The sequence below is a fragment of the Drosophila biarmipes genome, chromosome 3L (genome assembly GCF_025231255.1).
Source record: "Drosophila biarmipes strain raj3 chromosome 3L, RU_DBia_V1.1, whole genome shotgun sequence".
Lineage (NCBI taxonomy): Eukaryota > Metazoa > Arthropoda > Insecta > Diptera > Drosophilidae > Drosophila > Drosophila biarmipes.
Genome location: NC_066613.1, coordinates 11854085 through 11872377, shown reverse-complemented (window position 1 = coordinate 11872377; position 18293 = coordinate 11854085). Strand labels below are relative to the sequence as shown.

At 46.7% G+C, this 18293-nt stretch overlaps 4 protein-coding genes across 8 annotated transcripts; 2 read left to right on the top strand and 2 right to left on the bottom strand.

The window, feature by feature from the left end:
• The first annotated feature begins 185 nt into the window (after nt 1–185).
• LOC108028380 (regulator of chromosome condensation) lies at nt 186–2552 on the top strand. The gene is made up of 3 exons (XM_017100176.3): nt 186–628; nt 701–1399; nt 1458–2552. The coding sequence occupies exons 2-3, from the start codon at nt 736–738 to the stop codon at nt 2336–2338; spliced, it is 1545 nt and encodes a 514-aa protein (XP_016955665.1). The 5' UTR covers nt 186–628; nt 701–735; the 3' UTR covers nt 2339–2552.
• Nucleotides 2553–2670: 118 nt separating this feature from the next.
• LOC108028381 (motile sperm domain-containing protein 2) lies at nt 2671–9323 on the bottom strand. Of its 5 annotated transcripts, XM_017100177.3 has the most exons (7): nt 8822–9301; nt 7588–8073; nt 7219–7448; nt 4524–4596; nt 4195–4298; nt 3804–4136; nt 2671–3743 (listed from the first exon to the last, which is right to left on the bottom strand). In XM_017100177.3, exons 1-7 carry the CDS (start codon nt 8910–8912, stop codon nt 3561–3563), a joined length of 1500 nt encoding a protein of 499 aa, XP_016955666.1. In that variant the 5' UTR covers nt 8913–9301; the 3' UTR covers nt 2671–3560. The 5 variants fall into 5 exon arrangements, with proteins under 5 accessions (XP_016955666.1, XP_016955668.1, XP_016955667.1 ...); XM_017100179.3 differs by lacking the exons at nt 7219–7448; nt 7588–8073; nt 8822–9301 and adding an exon at nt 5763–6061; XM_017100178.3 differs by lacking the exons at nt 7219–7448; nt 7588–8073; nt 8822–9301 and adding an exon at nt 4933–5415.
• A 115-nt stretch (nt 9324–9438) lies between these two features.
• LOC108028382 (motile sperm domain-containing protein 2) lies at nt 9439–10831 on the bottom strand. Its single transcript, XM_017100180.3, has 3 exons — nt 10249–10831; nt 9705–10190; nt 9439–9648 (listed from the first exon to the last, which is right to left on the bottom strand). Exons 1-3 carry the CDS (start codon nt 10334–10336, stop codon nt 9497–9499), a joined length of 726 nt encoding a protein of 241 aa, XP_016955669.1. The 5' UTR covers nt 10337–10831; the 3' UTR covers nt 9439–9496.
• A 1400-nt stretch (nt 10832–12231) lies between these two features.
• Nucleotides 12232–16477, top strand: LOC108028785 (xenotropic and polytropic retrovirus receptor 1). The gene is made up of 6 exons (XM_017100765.3): nt 12232–12415; nt 13350–14538; nt 14890–15084; nt 15307–15476; nt 15640–15882; nt 16221–16477. The coding sequence occupies exons 1-6, from the start codon at nt 12347–12349 to the stop codon at nt 16368–16370; spliced, it is 2016 nt and encodes a 671-aa protein (XP_016956254.1). The 5' UTR covers nt 12232–12346; the 3' UTR covers nt 16371–16477.
• The last annotated feature ends 1816 nt before the right edge of the window (nt 16478–18293 follow it).

Below are 18293 nucleotides of genomic sequence, written 5' to 3'. Positions count from 1 at the left end.
TGGTATAATGGTATTTATTTTTATGTATTTTTATCGATCACACAGCAATCGGTCAGTGCTGTCAGCTTCGCATGCTAAAACGCTAGAAATAAGTCTAAAATAGCTAAAATATTGTAGCAAATTTGGAAATGGAAAAAACTTCACATCTGTATTTAAAAAGGGAGGATAATTCCAAACCCAAGTCTCTTGTCAAACCTTATTCAAGAATGTTTTCCCTTCTGATATTTTATTCAATCTTTCTGAACTAAATTCATCAACCAAGGCCTGTGAATGAAATACCGTCTTAAATGTTTTTTCCATTAATTTTAGAAGCAAATTCCGAGCAAGTCAAGTCACAGTAAAAAACAAAAGTTATATAAGTCCGTTGTTCCCGCTTCCCGCTATTTTCGATAGTTTCCCGCCGTCAGACTCTGAAAAAAGCCAGATTTGCCGGTTAAAATCGTTGAATTGGCAGCACCACTCATTGAAGGCCAGCTGCCGCTGCTTCCCGCGCATTTTCCTCGACCGTGGTAGGTCGAAATCTGTTTGGCTTGCATTCCGTGTTTTCACTCGCCTCAAAACCGCCGTAGCAACACCATCCAGACAACGTGGAACTCCCGCAGAACCAAGGACCGGCATTATTTCCATTGTGAGTGCAAGAGTCCAGCGACGGCATCATCGGCGTCCCTAACCTTATATATTAAATACACATTTTTCGCAGTTTCGGAGACAAAAATTGTGAAAATACAAGATAAAATGCCGCGCAGAAAGGCCCTGACGAACAACAACAATGCCGGCGAGTCGGAGCAGCAGCCGCCGAAGGCGAAGCGCGCCAGGATCGCTTTTCATCTGGAGCTGCCCAAGCGGAGGACCATTCTGGGCAACGTGCTGGTGTGCGGCAACGGGGATGTGGGACAGCTGGGTCTCGGCGAGGACATCCTGGAGCGCAAGCGCCTCAGCCCGGTGGCTGGCATCCCAGATCCCGTGGACATCTCCGCCGGTGGCATGCACAACCTGGTGCTGACCAAGACGGGAGACATCTACTCGTTTGGGTGCAATGATGAAGGAGCTCTGGGTCGCGACACCAGCGAGGATGGCAGCGAAGCCAAGCCAGGACTTATTGATTTGCCCGGCAAGGCATTGTGCATTTCGGCCGGCGATTCCCACTCCGCGTGCCTGCTGGAGGATGGTCGCGTCTTCGCCTGGGGTTCGTTCAGGGACTCTCACGGCAACATGGGCCTCACCATCGATGGTAACAAGCGTACGCCCATCGATCTGATGGAGGGCACTGTCTGCTGCAGCATCGCCTCCGGCTCCGATCACCTGGTCATCCTGACCACCGCCGGCAAGGTCTTCACCGTGGGCTGTGCCGAGCAGGGCCAACTGGGCCGACTCTCGGAACGTTCCATCTCCGGCGAGGGTAAGTCTTGGTCAATACGCAGCCGTCTGCAGCCTTATTAAACCATACAATTTTGTAGGTCGTCGTGGCAAGCGCGATTTACTGCGGCCCACCCAGCTCTTCATCACGCGGGCCAAACCCTTCGAGGCCATTTGGGCCACCAACTACTGCACATTCATGCGTGAATCGCAAACGCAGGTCATCTGGGCCACGGGGCTGAACAATTTCAAGCAGCTGGCCCACGAGACGAAGGGCAAGGATTTCGCACTGACGCCCATCAGGACGGAGCTCAAGGATATCCAGTACATTGCCGGCGGACAGCATCACACTGTCGTCCTGACCACGGACCTCAAGTGCTCGGTGGTGGGTCGCCCGGAGTACGGACGCCTGGGCCTAGGCGATGTCAAGGATGTTGTGGAAAAGCCTGCGCTTGTGAAGAAGCTGACCGACCGGATCGTGGCCGTGGGCTGCGGCGAAGTCTGTTCCTATGCCATTAGCGAGGATGGCAAACTGTATTCCTGGGGCTCCGGCGTCAACAACCAACTGGGCGTTGGCGATGGCGACGATGAGCTGGAACCGGTAGTGGTAGTCAGTAAGAACACACAAAACAAGCGAATGCTGCTCGCAGCCGGCGGTGGCCAGCATGCTATATTCTTGGTCCAAGCGGATAAGCAGGAGCAGAAAGAGAACCTACCGGTGAAGGCGTCCGGCAGCAGCAGCAGCAACAAGAAGGACAACCCACCGCCGCAGGATGATGCCGAAAAGGAGGGCGAAAAGGCGGATAAACAGGAGCAGAAGGAGAATGTGCCGGCGAAGGCGGCCGGGAGCAGCAGCAGCAAAAAAAACAAGACTCCGCCGCAGGATGATGCCGTCGAGCAGGCCGAAGAGGAGCCTACTCCGGAACCGACTACCAAGAAGGCCAAGAAGCCGGCTGCCAAGCGGGGAGCAAAGAAAACATAATAACTATAAGAACGCTGACTTACCCTAGTTAGAAAAAACCGTACGCTTACTGAATCCTGTTAAGTTCTTATTATTTTGATAAATAGAAGCCCGCTTATGTCTTAAAAGTCTGCCTAACGATGAAACTTCTTTATCAAGCCAACTAAATGTTTATTAATTACATTCGTTTAAAATACGAAACCGTAGTAAATTTGTATTTGAACGCAAAATGAAACTAATTGAGATTTATTTACAAACTAATCAACTTCAATCCGACAAAGGTACATATATCCTACTCACAATGTTCTATAAAACCTTGGCTCAGGCGGGGGAATGGGAGATAAACAAAGGGCTGGGCAGTAAGCACGGATACCATTTACTTCGAACTCGAATATCAGGAAACACGAAATTGTTACTCTTGACATATGTAGATCTAAAGATGTGTATATAAATATTTTTATATTAAGGGTGGCTCGATTCGTAGGAACACAAAATGGAAGTACCTTCAAATGCAAGGGTATGCTAACAATTTCAAGAAACTAGATTTAATTCGAAGTTCGGCCGATCGTCCTCTTGGAAAGAAAAACCAGACCAATTTCAAGCAAGCCTTTGAAGTAGGTATAAAAGATTTAATATTTCCCTACTTGCATTGTAAATACCTGGCAAGGGTCGAAATGGAGCATTGACATACAGAATGGTATAAATTGCAATTTCTGGTGAACAAATCGAACCACCCTGGCTTATATAGGTGTGGGTTTTGGCTTGACTACGAGTAGTAACACGGCTGACGATGGCCTCTGCCTGAGTCGACTGTGGCTAGGGAGGTGGTGATGGTAGAGGTGGTGGTGGTGGTGGAGTTTCCGCCGTAGTTGCTGCCCAGGTAGAAGCTCACGAACAAGATGCCGCACAGCAGCGATAGCGAAAGGACGACGCGCACCAGCTTCCTTGCGAAGGCGATGAGAGCCAGCAAATGGCCGCCAGCAGCAACACCGCCCAGCTGCCGATCGCCGATGCCTTGACAGCTGCGGCACAGCTGCAGATGCGTCTGGATCAGTGCTTCAAGGCACTCGCCATCGAATTGGTCCATCGTCTCGGCGCAATCCAGACCCAAATCCATCAAATCAAAAGCACAAGCGCAGTTCTCCAGCTCTGGGCAGTCGCAGTCGTGTTCGTTATTATTGTGGCCTTTGCTAGCGGCATCGTTCAGCTCCTGCCTGGTCAGGTTACACGGTGAAAGTAAATATTATTTGCGCTTGGCGCACGAGTACGCCGTCGCCTTGGGACAGGTAGAGGCGTGGTGTCCCAGCTGCTGGTACATCAGAAATCCGAAGCCCGCGAACAGCAGCAATAGCAGCGCCAGCGTCACGTATTGCAGATTCTGGGTGAACGCCAACTGGCGCTCCATCGCCGAGGCCGGATCGTGTCCCTGCAAGTGGGATGCATTACTTTCAACATTCTAGACATTAAATGCGGTAAGGGAACTCACAACAGCGGGCTTCTTGCAGTCCACACTGGCCTTGCTGGCCTTGGCTGCGCAATCCGGTTGCGCTTTGGGTTTGTTCTCATCGAAGCGGCAGACCAACCGATGCTGTTCCACGTCCACCGCCGAGGGGGATTTGTTCCGCCACAGCTCGGCCACGTCGGAGCCGCCACACTCGCCGCCCGGCGCTAGCATGGCCATCACCAGGAACTTGTCCTTGCTCTCGCCACTCAGCTGGTGCTCCGACTTCAGCCATATGCTGATGGCGGCCTCCTGGTTGGGTTGGATGATGCCGCAACGCGGTCGCACACGGAACTTCTCCGGCGATGTGGTCTGGATCTGCAGAGGTTGCGAAAGTTAGTCTGGAATGTGAGGGCTCTGCAGAGGATTCACCCACCTTGTACGTCACGGCCGAGGTGGCTATCGACTTGAGGTTCAGCGTGGCCTCCGCATTCTTGGAGTTGAAGTTGACAAACTCCTTGGGGTTAATATGCAACATGCCTAATCAAGGAAAGCAATGTAAGGGCCCCCTCTCGGTATTAGTAGGGACTTTTAGAATATTTTCAATTTTGGTGGGGACCAAAGAATTTTGTTTAATTGGGATAACGAATTAAAATGAGGCGACTTGGTGCTACGAGATGTGTATATTTGTGACATAATGGGCAGAGCAGATTGATAGATGTGGGGCTTTCCAAAAACACCCCTCATAGAGGGGCGACTTCTTACCCTCGGACGGAGTGTGCATCTCGTTGATGTTGGACTCCTTGAGCACCATGGGAGCGGTATTGGCAAAGGTGACCTGTCGATTAAAGAGAACTCGTTCAAATGACCGTCTGTGATGGTGAGTAGGATAGCTTGGCGCCGCCCTCCTAATCAGCCCCCTGCGAACGTGCTTTTGTGTGTCATTTTCACAAGGGCCGCCCCGCTATTCTGGGCACCCTTGAGCTGGCATTATTGGCGAAGGTTCCACTTGTGCCGGAGGTCGCTGGGTGAATTGGTTTCATTCGGTTCTCGGCCGGATGTGGGTTGTCCGCTGCGGGTCTTGTGCATCTCACAGGCAATGGAATTGCGAGCTTCATCTCTGCCTGTTTCATCCGCCCTTATCGCTGCCCTTCGGCTGCAATCTCCCACTCACGTAGTTGAATCGCCCGGCCTCAGACATCGGTCACATTCGCCAGTTGCCACGGAGAGTTTATGGTCGGTCTGTGGCCTGAGATATAGAACCATATAGCTAAAGCCGGACTTTCAGGCCCTGGGAGATTAGTGCTGCAGCGACCACAGAAAAACAGCTGGCAACCCTGAAACGCCGGACTTCCCTGCTTCGCTTTAGGGAATTCTCAAAATCGCGTCAGCGCTTACGGTATTTATCGCCGTTGTAAATATGTTAATATAAAAACGTTAATCTCTTAAAAGGACTGATTTTATATGAAAAACTAGTTTTGAACTTATTTAGCTATTTGTTAAAACTATTTGTTTGTTGATTATGCTCTAGTTCGTCGTTGTTTTTGTTTATAAGTTTTGTTTAAGCCCTTTACTCGCCCTTTAAGCCTGGCTCAACGGTTGGAACCAGTGTACTGGTTCCTTTTCAAAGAGTCGGCTCACAGCCGAAACCTCCCACGGGCACAAGACACCGAATTCTCCCTAATTTAAACTGAATAAACAACTGTTGTCATTTTAGCACAAAGACAAATATGCAAGGTGAAGTAATCGCCAAGCCAATTCGATCCGATCCGCTTCGGGTTTGTTGTTCTGCGTGCTTTTGTTTGGGCTTCCACGTAACGCACACATGATCATGACCACAGACAGCCAGCTTTCGGTATAAGTAACCGGATAAAGTCTGATAGCAGTAAGTACTTGGCGGTTTCAAGGGTTTTTGAATGATTTATTGAGTCTCGAAGGATTGACACACATTTCTCAGGCACAATTCAATGAGTTTGAGCACACGTACTGCGCACACACACATACCCTGGGCATTTTGGACGAGGAATGAATATCAAAGTGGTACAATAACAATGCAGCCTTAGCTTCCGCCCTCCGATTTCTCCTCGCTCCTTTGTCACGCCGCTTATTTGTTAATGCACAATAACAATTAAAGACTGCAAATGTCCATGACGATTAGCACAAGTTTTGGGACACAAACGAACGTAGAATGAGGTTGCTTTATGGGTTTTTGTGACTGGTTCGCGCGAATGTGGAAACACAAGTGAATTGAATGAGAGGCACAGTCGAAAAGCGCAGAGCTTTGGCTCTCCCGCTGCTCTTTCCGGGAGAGAGCTTTCGGCTCGATCAACCTCTCCCAGCTGTTGTTGCTTGGCCTGGCCGCAAAATGAACTGGAACTGTAAATGAAAGTGCCGTTGCATTAGATGATGACGTCGTGTGGGTGTGATAACACAGTGTGGGTGTGTGCTGTGTGGGAGTGCTGTTGCGTGGGTGTGGGTGAGGTGTCGGATAATATTCGCTCTGGGAATCACTCACACATACACAGAACATGCTATAATACAATATAATCCCTGCGACACTGTGTGCTCTACTTTCTGCGGGTCAACGCTTCGGGCCTCGAACTGACCGCTGGCCAGCGGACTGACCCCAGCCAGAAACCGAAAGTTTAGCCATGTGTCAAACAAAGACTATAAATAGCTGCGGTAATGTTCTGCCCCACAGACTGCTGCGGGTGAAACGAGCAGCCACACTGAGAGAAAATCTTCGTTGAATGGAAAGCAGTAAAAAGTAAAAAAAAAAAGGATAATTTTTAGAACTCGAAAAAGGTTTCTGTTAATGCATAAACTGAGCTGTGTATATAAAGAAAAATCATTTAGATGTTTTATTAAAATACTGTTAAATTTCTTTTTTTTAAGTCTTTACTTTTAATTTTCTAATTTGTTGATGATTTTTTTTTATTTGAAAACAATTACTTTTTGAACCTGCCCAGCAAAGTATACAATTATGGTGACAAGTATAATGATCTACAAATGTATCATGGACACATAATGCAAATGAAAGTATTTAACGCTAGTATGCTAGTAATACTGATGCTTATTCAGACAGCGCTGTTTGTTTATTCTTTATAACAGGCACCCTAAAATCCCTCAGTGCCCGGGTCAGCCCTTGCTTAGCTAAGCTCATTGGTCAGTTGGGGACTCACGCAGGACACGCAAACAGCGCACCCTAAATCAATACGTCCCAAGAAAGTGAATCAATTATGGAGAGAGCGCCGTGAGGTGGCTCGCGTGAGGATTCGAAAAAAGCAATTAGGCGACCGAGGCACCGAAGGACCGACTCCTTCCGGGTGCAGCCATGTCACACGGAACACGCCCCACAGCCGCATACCGCTCGAGATTTAGTCTGTTGTGGGTGGTGTCCTGGCGGTAGTATCTGTATCTGTATCTGTATCTGTATCTCCCACCCGACCCACTCACTCACCTTCTTGTCCACATCCGCGAACTGCTCATCATCGCCGGCATTGGCAGCCAGTGGCTTGGATGTAACCTGTTTGGCCTCCGGCACGAAGCTGAATTCGTAGTTGTCCTCGCCACCCCAGCTGGCCAGGCAGTTGTCCTTGGTAATGTACTGGCCAATGTCCTTTTTCGATATCATTTTCAGAATCTCGACCGCTTTTGGCGGCAGCAGGGCCTTGATGACCTTAAAGGCGGCTGTGAAAGGGGGAACAGAAAAGGTCAGGGTCAGGGTTAATGGTGATTAGGCAAAAATCAATGGGCGCAGCCAATAGCAAGGGCTTTCGTTGGATTTCATGTGAAATGAATATTAATGAAAGGTTAATTCGTTCCTCACCATTCAGCACCCAGGCCAGCTCGTATACCAGAATGTAGTTCAGGGTGTTGGGATAGTACTGCTTGAATGTCTCCACAATGCGCTTGACGAAGTCCAGATCCATGGTGGCCAGTCCCGTGCCAGCCATGTCGAAGAATATGGTCAGCTGGGTCAGGTGCTGCTGCCTCTGGGTCCTCTCCACCCAGTACACCACGATGCGGATCAGCTCGTCCAGGTTCTTGGACTTGCTGTGCAGCTTAACGCGGAATATCAACAGGGGCTTTCCATCCACATCGCTGCTGTGCACGAACACCGATCCCTCGTTCAGGTACTCCTGGTTCAGCTGGCTGGGCTCGAGATCATTGGCCCCGTAGGACTGGCGCCAGACACAGGTATCCCACAGCTTGCTGAAGGACGCCTCCATGTCGTGGTCATGCATTTCCAGGAACCGCTGCAGCCAGAGATGATCGTTGCGAATGCGATCGATATCGGTGGGGTGGAAGGGTGCTGATAGGAGATCACGGAGATAATAAAGAGATTATTGGAATCTTATCTGAGCGATGGGTAAGTGTACTTAAGGAATACCATGCTGTTTAGCTACATACCATTTTCACAACCTTTTATTTCTTATCTCAGCTCTTCTAGTGTTTAACCATGCAATTTTTCCTAATCTCTGTTTACTTAAGAGGTGCCAGAATTTGAATTTTGAGAAGATAAGAATAGGTTGTGATAACAATATAGGGTCGAGTGTTGGCTCGGGTGTGTTTCAAAGTTCTCCGGAGGAGAACTGTAGAAATTAAAACAAAACAATGCAAAAATTATAAATGTATATGTTTTTTTATAATATTTCAATCAGTTTGATTTACACTTTGGCCCCGCTACTTAACCTTTCGCCACTGATAGTCGGTAGTACGGAAGTCCACACGCTATATGCCACTCCTATCTATAGCTCCGAGGTCTCAAGTTCAAAGCTTTCATCCGATTGCACTCGAGTCAGCTAAATCGTTTGACTAGGCAGGGCTATTTAATTTATTTCCTCACTAATTGGAGACTTTGCACTACTCATAAGTCAAGCCGAATGAATCACACAAGCAAACTATTAACAGAACGCTGCTACATTTTTACTCATTATCGAGAAAAACCCGTCAACTGTGGGATTATACGTGGCCATAAACCGAAACACACACAATCCATTAGACCCTCCAGCTGACGACCGTTGCACTTTGTATCCGTCGGGTGGCGCGGATTATCTCACCTGCTGGGGGCGACGAGGCGTACTTGCTGTTGAACCTCCCGCGCAGCTCCTCGATTTGCTGGGGAGTGGTCTCCTTGACCTTGATGCCCATGCTGCCAGCTAGTTTTCCCACTCGCTCGCAACCGAAACTGAGGAAAGACTGAACGCTGAAGTACACTGCCGAACGAAGGGAGCAGTGCTGGGTTCCTATCGCTCCACTCCTAATCGGAAATCCACTTTCACTGCGATTAGATTTGAGTCGGAGGCCGGGTGAAGGTACAAGAGGTGGGCTGGGAAGCGAGCTATCCAAGTGCCTCGCACGAGCGTGTGCGGCTTACTGAATTATCGGCTAACGGTGTCGCCAGCGGCTATTCACGATCGCGGGATATAGATACATAAGTCGGCGACGCGGTCGATCGTTGGCAGTCGGCTGGCGTGCGGCTCGAATGTGGAGCACCTGGTTCTCCGCGGCACTTAATGGCCCCCCAAAAGGGCGGTCCACCCACCCGCCTGCTGCTGCAATGGAACGTGATCGTGTGGGAGGCACCACCTGCATTACAATTACCTCCCGAGTTCCGATGGAACCAAGTACTACGGAAAGCTTTGGAAGCTTTTCCTCGCAGCGACCAAGCGGCGAATTCCGGGTCAATAAATATCGTATTATTATTTACACTATCAAACAAAATTCTGGCAATGCTAGGCGAACTTATAAACATATTCATCGTTGCCGCCCCAGATTTTCAGGCAGTTGTCCTTATCCACGTACTGGACAATGTCCTTCTTGGAGGTGACCTTCAGGATCTTCAGCGCCTCTTCGGGCAGGAAGGTCTTGACAATTTTAAAGGCAGCTAAAACATACAAATTGTATTTATGATTGTTAAATAACAAGGTAAGAAACACCTACCATTCAACAAGAAAGGCAGCTCGTGCACCAGTATGTAGTTGAGAATGTAGGGGTATTTGGTCTCAAACACTGCAATGATGCTCTTGATGAAGTCCAGGTCCAAGTTGCTCAGACCAGTGCCAGTCATATCCATGAAGAGGGTGAGCTTTTCCAGTTTGTTGTCGCTCTGAAGGCGCTCAATCCAGAAGACCAGGATTCGCAGGATATCCTCCTGCTTCCGGCTCTTCGAGTGCTTGTTAATGCTGAGGATCAGCAGGGGCTTTCCGTCCTTGTCCTTGTTGTGCACATAGATGGAGCCGTCGTTGAGGTACTCCTGGTTCAAGTCCGTCTCTTTCAGGTCGTATACCCCGAAGCTCTGGCGCCAGGCGAGGTTGTCCCACAGCCTGGTGATGCATTTGTCCACATCCAAGTCGTAAGCCTGCAGAAGTTTGCTGATCCAAAGGTCACTGTCGGTAATGCGCTTCAGATCGTTGGGGTGGAAGGGCACTACGTGTACAAATCAGATTAGTTGCGGTTGATTGTATTATCATTAGCATTAGCCTACCTGCCGGGGGCTCCTTCTCTAGCTTCTCAAGAATGCTGCTCTTGACTTGGCCAATCTGCTCGGCGGTGGGCTCCTGATCGGAAGGCATGGTGCTTTATGGATTCCCCTAGACCAACTGAAGTATCCCCTGCTGCGGGGCTTAAATTTATATCAGTTCCTTATCTAGCACTTCAGTACTTGGAAAGGCTTTCCGAGTTCTGCGAGGAAGTGTGTATGTTCCCAATCTGGGAGCGGGATGTCTGGCCACCGAGCGGGCTAATCAACGACTGACAGCCAAACGCTCAGCGTTTTGCTCGCCGAGAGCGGTTTTATTTGTTCTCCAATTGTGCTCTGTTTTCCAGACGATCATGTAAATGACTCAATGCGGGTGGGGGCAAAGGCGAGCCCGACCGCACTGCCGCCCGTTCTTTAATCAATAAAACACATTACCCACAATCCGGGGGGCACAACGAAGGGGACCCCGTCAACTGCGATAAGCGCAATAAACTCGGGAACTGGCAATGTTTATGGTTCGAGCAGGCGACTCTTCGGGAATGCGGTCTTTATGGCGGTTGCTGTGGTTTCTTGGCGGTATATATGAAGTCTCCACTGGCCTCCGACGAGATATATTACACACTGGTCAGGGGGTGTGGAAATTCTTTGTGGCTTTTCTTGATTCGATACAGAAAGCTAGGGCTACTGAGCTAAAGCCAATGATTGCGGTGGCTGTAATGGATATTTAATCGGTGACCCGATGCTATAATTGCCGTAACTTCTATTATTCCCGTAACAAGACGGAAATACCACTAATTTTCAATCACAAATGCTAATCTTATCAGCCTATTTAAATAAATTTGCTTCATTTTTAATACCCAGTTGAAAGGGTAATAGGTAATATGGCCACTAATTGTAGTAATGGAACTTATATAGTCATCGTGAGAAGACTAAAAAAATGTGCGTTTTTGTTTATTATTGCCATTGTGAGAAGTCAATAACTTTTATTTGATGTTGTATGTTTTGGTAAACCTGTTATCTTTTTTATGTTATCTAGTTTATTAATATCAATATAGAGACATATTAGAGGGATATTATTGTGGTTAACTATAACTTTAGTTGTCAACCTAATAAATAAAAAAAGATTTTAATTTGCTATTATACTTTTTGGGCTTGTAGAAATAGTAAGCTAGTTAAAATCCAAAGCGAACAGAACTTGTTTGCGTTGTTCTTACAATACCATTTTTTCAGTTCTCTTTTTCTTAGAATTAAGGATTACGATAAGAGTTTAAGGTATTTTAGGCATTCAAATCTTGTATACCAATTTGCTTTAGTTTAATAATTTAAGTTTTATGGCAGATAATGCTATTGTTGTGCTATTATCCTATCGATAGATATCTTTATAGCTAAAAGAACATTGGTTTATTTCACTGTTAAAGCGAACCAATTCCAGAAGCGATCCCGAGAAAGATGTCTTTTATTAAAACGAATAAGTAAAACTACACAAATCTGTAAGCACTTAAAGTAAAACAAGCCCTTGCTTGCTATATTATATGAGAAGATAGTTTAAATTATAATAAAAAGTATATTTTAACAGATACCCAGTAGTTCCTTACTTCCTCGCTATATGAGCGTTACCGGTTAGTGGAAATTGGTTGGTAATTATTTTATAAGCCAGCTGCGGTGAGCTTAAATTTAAATTGCAAATATTGTAAGGTCAACTCAACGCTCTAGCAGTACCATTAACAAGCTAAATTATTGGTTTCCGATTGGCGTGACAACTATTGATTTAGGTATTTAATCAAATATAATCAATTTTTGAATATGTGTTGCGCTTTTGTTATTGTTGACACTGAAGGCGGACGAGGGGAACGAGCGGACAATAACAAAACCGAAGCCATCTACATATCGAAAGCTCGATACCTCGTATCCGAAACCCCCGCCGTTTGGACCATCCCCATGCCATCCGCCATCGCCATCGCCATCCAAGAACTTTCGCCTGGCTGTTCTGGCCCAGTTGTGATGTTTACGTGAAAACGTGCGTTTGGAGTGCGACGACGTCCTCGCCAACTATCCGGATGCGGATGCAGTGCAGCCAGTTGTGAGATCCCCCAACACCCCCGAGATGAAGTTCGCCGAGCACCTGACGGCGCACATAACGCCCGAGTGGCGCAAGCAGTACATTAACTACGAGGTGAGTGCCGCAAGTGTCTGTCCAAGGTGCGGAAAATCTGTATCCGTGTAGATACACGGACGAGTGTGCTTTCCCGCTGTCACTCTGCCAGCTGTGACGTCACGTGCCCCATCAGCTGCTCCGGCCAACTGTCAAACGGCGGAGCTTTCAACGCGCATGCGCCCTGTTGCACGGCGTTCTCTGTTTTGCTCTGCCCGGACGTAAACAAACCAGGAAAGGGTGGTGTGGGGTGGTGGCGAAGGAAAACAGTGGGCAAAACAAGGGCAGAAATAAGAAAGAGATGTTCGCGGACACAGGGAGGGATATAAGTATAGATTCTATGCTTAAAGGGGTTTTCTACTACACTAAGTCTTTAATAAAACCACTTTCTTTGTATATTTGCATTTGATGAAATTCATAAATTATTATTTTATTTTATTTTTATTTAAGTTTTTTTAATAATTATTGAATTTTTTAGCTAAAGAAAACAATAAGCAAAACAAAGATAGAGATAAGAAAGTGGTATTTATAAATACAATGAGGCATATAGGTATAGCTTTTATGTTTAGAGGGTTCTTATTAGGCCTCTTATGGCACACCGTTCTTTATTTTGTAGAGCTATTCATATTTTAGTTTTTATGTTTATTATAGCATTTATTTCACAAAATCTTTAGTTTAGTTATTTGCCCTAGCTCTGTAGAACTATGATCATATAGATATAGCTTTTATGTTTAGAGGGTTTTTCTACTACGCCTTTTATGGTACACCGTTCTATATTTATATATATATCTTTAAGTGAGGTACAGAGCTTTGGCGGTTTAATTTAAATCGTGCTTTAAAAAAATCTTCTTTCAATTTTTTATGACATGAGTAAATTTACTAAATCATTTGCGACAGAATACTCTAAAAATGCTTAATAATACTAAATGTTAAATCCCCTATTTCCACCCTCCAGGAGATGAAAGCCATGCTGTACGCAGCCATCGAACAGTCGCCGTCCGCAGAGCTCGTGGAGCGCGAGATGGTGACCCGCTACTTCACCAAATTCGATGAGGAGTTCTTTCACTACTGCGACAAGGAGCTGGCCAAGATCAACACATTCTACTCGGAGAAGATGGCCGAGGCGACTCGCAAGTACGGCAGTCTGCGCAGCGAACTGACCGAGGCCCTGGAGATGGGCCACCCGAAGAAGCTACCCGCCTGGAAGAGGCGCACGCCGCTGGGCAAGAAGAACGTGCCGGCGCGCAAGATACAGGATCTCAAGTTGGCATTTAGTGAATTTTACCTGGGGCTCATACTGCTCCAGAACTACCAGAACCTCAACTTCACGGGTTTCCGCAAGATACTTAAGAAGCACGACAAGCTGCTGAGCGTGGACTATGGTGCCCGTTGGCGCACGGATCACGTGGAGGCGGCTCACTTTTACACCAACAAGGACATCGATCGCCTGATCCAGGAAACGGAGCAGGCTGTTACCCAGGACATCGAAGGAGGTGATCGCCAAAAGGCAATGAAGCGCCTCCGCGTGCCGCCGCTCGGGGAGCAGCAAAGTCCTTGGACCACCTTCAAAGTGGGCCTCTTCTCCGGCGCCTTTGTCGTCCTCTTCATAACGGTTGTGATCGCTGCCATGTTCTACGGATTCGGAGAGAATTGGCGGGCCGGCATGAGGATGTTCCGGGCTCCATTCCTCATCATCGAATGCCTCTTCCTCTGGGGCGTCAACGTCTACGGCTGGAGGTCATCCGGTGTGAACCATGTGCTGATCTTCGAGTTGGATCCCCGAAATCACCTGTCCGAACAGAACATCATGGAGGTGGCCTCGGTGTTTGGAGTCATCTGGGCCTGCTGCGTGCTCAGCTATATTTTCTGCGATCCCCTGGGCATCCCGCAGTATGCGGCTCCCCTGTTCCTCTACACCCTAATGGCTGCCTTCTTGCTCAACCCCACAAAGACGTTCCATCACGAGGCCCGATATTGGGCCTTAAGAGTGCTGATGCGAGTGATTATGGCGCCATTCTGTTTTGTAAACTTTGCCGACTTCTGGCTGGCCGACCAGCTGAACAGCATGGTGCCAGCCTTCCTGGATATTCCCTTCCTGATTTGCTTCTTCGGCCGAAGTCCCACGTGGCACAAGGCCGGAATGGGTGAGTTAGCCTGGAGATATACTTTTTTTTACCAAATAAAATATTTGAAATAATAATCAAAATCAGCGAAAAGTTAAACTCGTTTAAAAACGGTTTCATTTATTAATTCTCTAGAATTTATTATCTCGGAAAGTTAAAAAGAGCCTTGAATAAAAGTTTAATTCCAGGTCGGTTTGAACTTCTCCCAGTTCCCTGAAATTAACTTTCTGCTTTACAAATGAGCTCATAAGCACCAAACAGCATTCCGCAGAACTGAAAATGTGTAACCAGTTCCCGGAATGTCCTGCCGAATGACTTAATTACGGAATACGAAATGTTTAAATTACCTCCATTGTTTTGTTTATGCAACAGCTGCCAGTCACTGCGTGGAGTATGTGTCTCTGCTGCATCCCATTGTGGCCATCTTGCCCGCCTACTTCCGGTTCGCCCAGTGCATCCGCAGATACCGGGACACAAAGGAGTCGTTTCCGCATCTGGTCAACGCAGCGAAGTACGCCACATCCTTCTTTGTGGTGATATTTGCCCACAAGTACCACACTACCACGGGTAAGTGGATTCATTTTGCGGGCGTGAGTTCATTAGGCCACACCAACGCCACCGCAAGTGCCAATATATGCGGCTGTATATACACATTATGCGCGCTGTTTACGGCCCGGTGCCAATTAGTGCCGTCTTCATGGCCGAAAATTCATGTAGATTCTATTTGGCTCTCCCTCCTGGGCACGTGCATCTCCCACTCACCACTGTGTTGCGCCCTCTGCCTTCCAGATACCTATCCGCTGTCCAAGGAGAATCCCTGGTTCTACTGCTGGATTACGGCGGCCATCTTCTCGTCCTGCTACGCCTACACATGGGACATAAAGATGGACTGGGGATTGTTCGACTCGAAGGCCGGCGACAATCGATTCTTGCGTGAGGAAATCGTTTATTCATCGACGGTGAGTCCGGGTTGGGCATGGTGTGTTTTCTTTGGCTTCTTTGGGGGGCTGAGTGGGTACGTTCCCCACGAGTAATGGCCACGATAAATATTTGGGCAAACAGCACGTAAAACAATCTTTCAAAGCGTTCATTATCTCTGTCTCCTGCCTTCTCGGGCCTCAGTGGTTCTACTACTTTGGCATAATTGAGGATTTAATACTGCGCTTCAGCTGGACCCTGTCCATGAGTCTAATTGAGGCTGGCTACATAGAAGGCGACGTAATGATGACCATTCTCAGTCCCCTGGAGGTCTTCCGTCGCTTCATTTGGAATTACTTTCGATTGGAGAACGAGCACCTCAACAACGTGGGCAAGTTCAGGGCGGTGCGGGATATATCAGTGGCTCCTCTGGATTGCTCAGATCAGGTGAGTTTTAATGAAACCAAAAAACTGGGGGAATTTCAACCACTTTGATTGGAATCTCTGCCCTATAAAATAAACTTATGTCAGCGTTTTTCCATTCCTCGAAAGATGCCTAGCACCTACTTCGATTTGTCTTTTGCTAAAGTATTGATTTATATATTCGAAAATTTTTGAAACACTGTATACTGAACAACATTTTTATTTTTTTTTAAAGCTATTAGCATTATGAAAATTAAAAATAATTTGTATGCTAGGAAAAATACACTTATTATTTGGCGTAGAAAGTTTTCATAAAAAGAAATACATTTTAAATATAATACATTTATTTATTATTATTTCAGACCACGATTCTCCGCATGATGGACGAAACGGATGGCGTGGTGAATCGCAGGCGCGGAAAGGCCGCTGGCGGCAAATCCGCATCCAAGAAGAACAAGCAGGAGCAGCGCCTGCTCCTCCAGGGGGAGTCCATCGAGGACCTTTGCTCCTAGTCGACGTCGGGATGCGGATGGACCCCCAACAAACATCTCTCTGTGTGCACAAATTTTATGTTCATGCCAATAAAGCACTGCAGTTGCATTTTCGGACAATGAATAAATGGTTCCAATGCCATTGATTTGCGAATACTTGGGCAAGAAAGTTCGAGGAACCCAATTTTTCGGGGACATTTCTGTAGAATGGTATACGTACCATGTGTGGGTGGCGATGGATGATGTCGATTGATGATTCGCACAAGTTCAATTTTCGTGACTGCTGAACGGTAAACTTTGGCCAACTTCAGACCTATTTGGGTCTGCCGTTGCGGGTGCCTATAAATACATTTGCAGAACCATGTTATCCGCTGGATTGTTGTGGTAGTCATAGCAAATTTACGTAAAAGCTAGCATACGTAATTATTGCTGACATGGCAATGTTTGCATGACGTTCGGAACGACTCGTTCTGATAGGATTTGATGATGCGTCCAAAACCATAAGAATGGATGACCAGCGGCTAGAAAGAAACTGTCCCTTTATTATTTTTGGTTCAGCCAGTTTTCCAGGAATTTAGGTGTCATAAATGTATAAGAAATTTCGTCGGTGGCTGCTGTTGACAAACAAATTTGATGTATTTCAACGTGGGTTACCGCAGGGAGTTGAGGCGGCTCGGCTCGCAGCTGCTGTATATTGATTGATGGCTTTGTGGCAGGTTCTGCCCCGCTTCAATTATTTAATAAAACTTTCAAGGGTATTTGCCTCCTGCTGATTAAATTATCATCAAAAGTTGGGGCGAACAAATAGAAACCTGCGATAAATTGCGATGTATTAAATGGTTAACAGCCTGCCTCTGCTCTTTTGTACCGAACCTGACCAAGGGGAATTCAATGAGTTTGGCTCGTCAACCACATTTATGCGGTCTTTGGCAAACAGCGATTATAAATGATTGTCGAGTTTAATATGTGTTCAATTTAATAATGCAAACGGAAAACTGCCCAAGTTTTCCCGAAAAGAAAGTTAGGCAAAATGTGTCCACAACTTTTTGTACTTCTTGCAGTCAGAAAGTTTCGCCAGAGCCTTTCGCAGTTCTAGGAAGTTTTTGATCTGCCCCATACTAATAAATATTCCCAACAGTTTTTTATATTAAATTGATTTCATTCCGTAATTTAACAGTTGATAAAACTTGTGCTTCCGGAAACTTTTGTGACGCGGGCATGCAAAATAGCTGTCAAGTGAGTCTGAAAAATTTGACACGAAAAGTGAAACATCTGGCAATCAAAAAGACCTGAACGTGATCGGCTTTGTGTTTTTGGTAGGTAAATACGTCTTCAGCCTTTTCTTCTCCACGTCCACTGTGGCAAGTGCCGTGTGTTCCATTTAAAAGCGGATTATATCACGGCTTTGGGTGTACTACATCACAGTTGCTTATTTATGTAAAGCCAAAGTTCAATTCAAATTGCAGTTCTTTCAATTTGGTATTTTTAGATTTTTTCCGCCTTGGGAAAACATTTTTATGTGATTCCGTTGCCGGGCAACTGCCGTGGTAAGGGCATTGGCCATTAGGAACCATTTACGGCGGGCAGATAGGAAATTCCTCCCTGGACTGTCACATCGTTGGGAATCTCTTACGGGCGAGTGCTCGTTTTTGAAGTCCTGCGATAAGTGGACCCTTTTTGGGAGTGTTTTTATTAGCCCGGGGATTTTTAGTCTCCTCCCGAGTGGGCGTGCGTACATATTTAGTGTCATTTAATTTTGCAGCCCTCGAGATGAACCCATTTGATAATCAGGGGTTGCGGTATCTTACTTTTACCTTGCGGTTGTGGCTTTTAGCCAGACGAAAATGTAGAATGTGCTTACGTTGTGGGAAATAATAAAACTGTTTTGTGTTTTCCCTTAAAGCCTTTTACTTTGACGACAAGCAGCAGAGCTTACTTTCACAT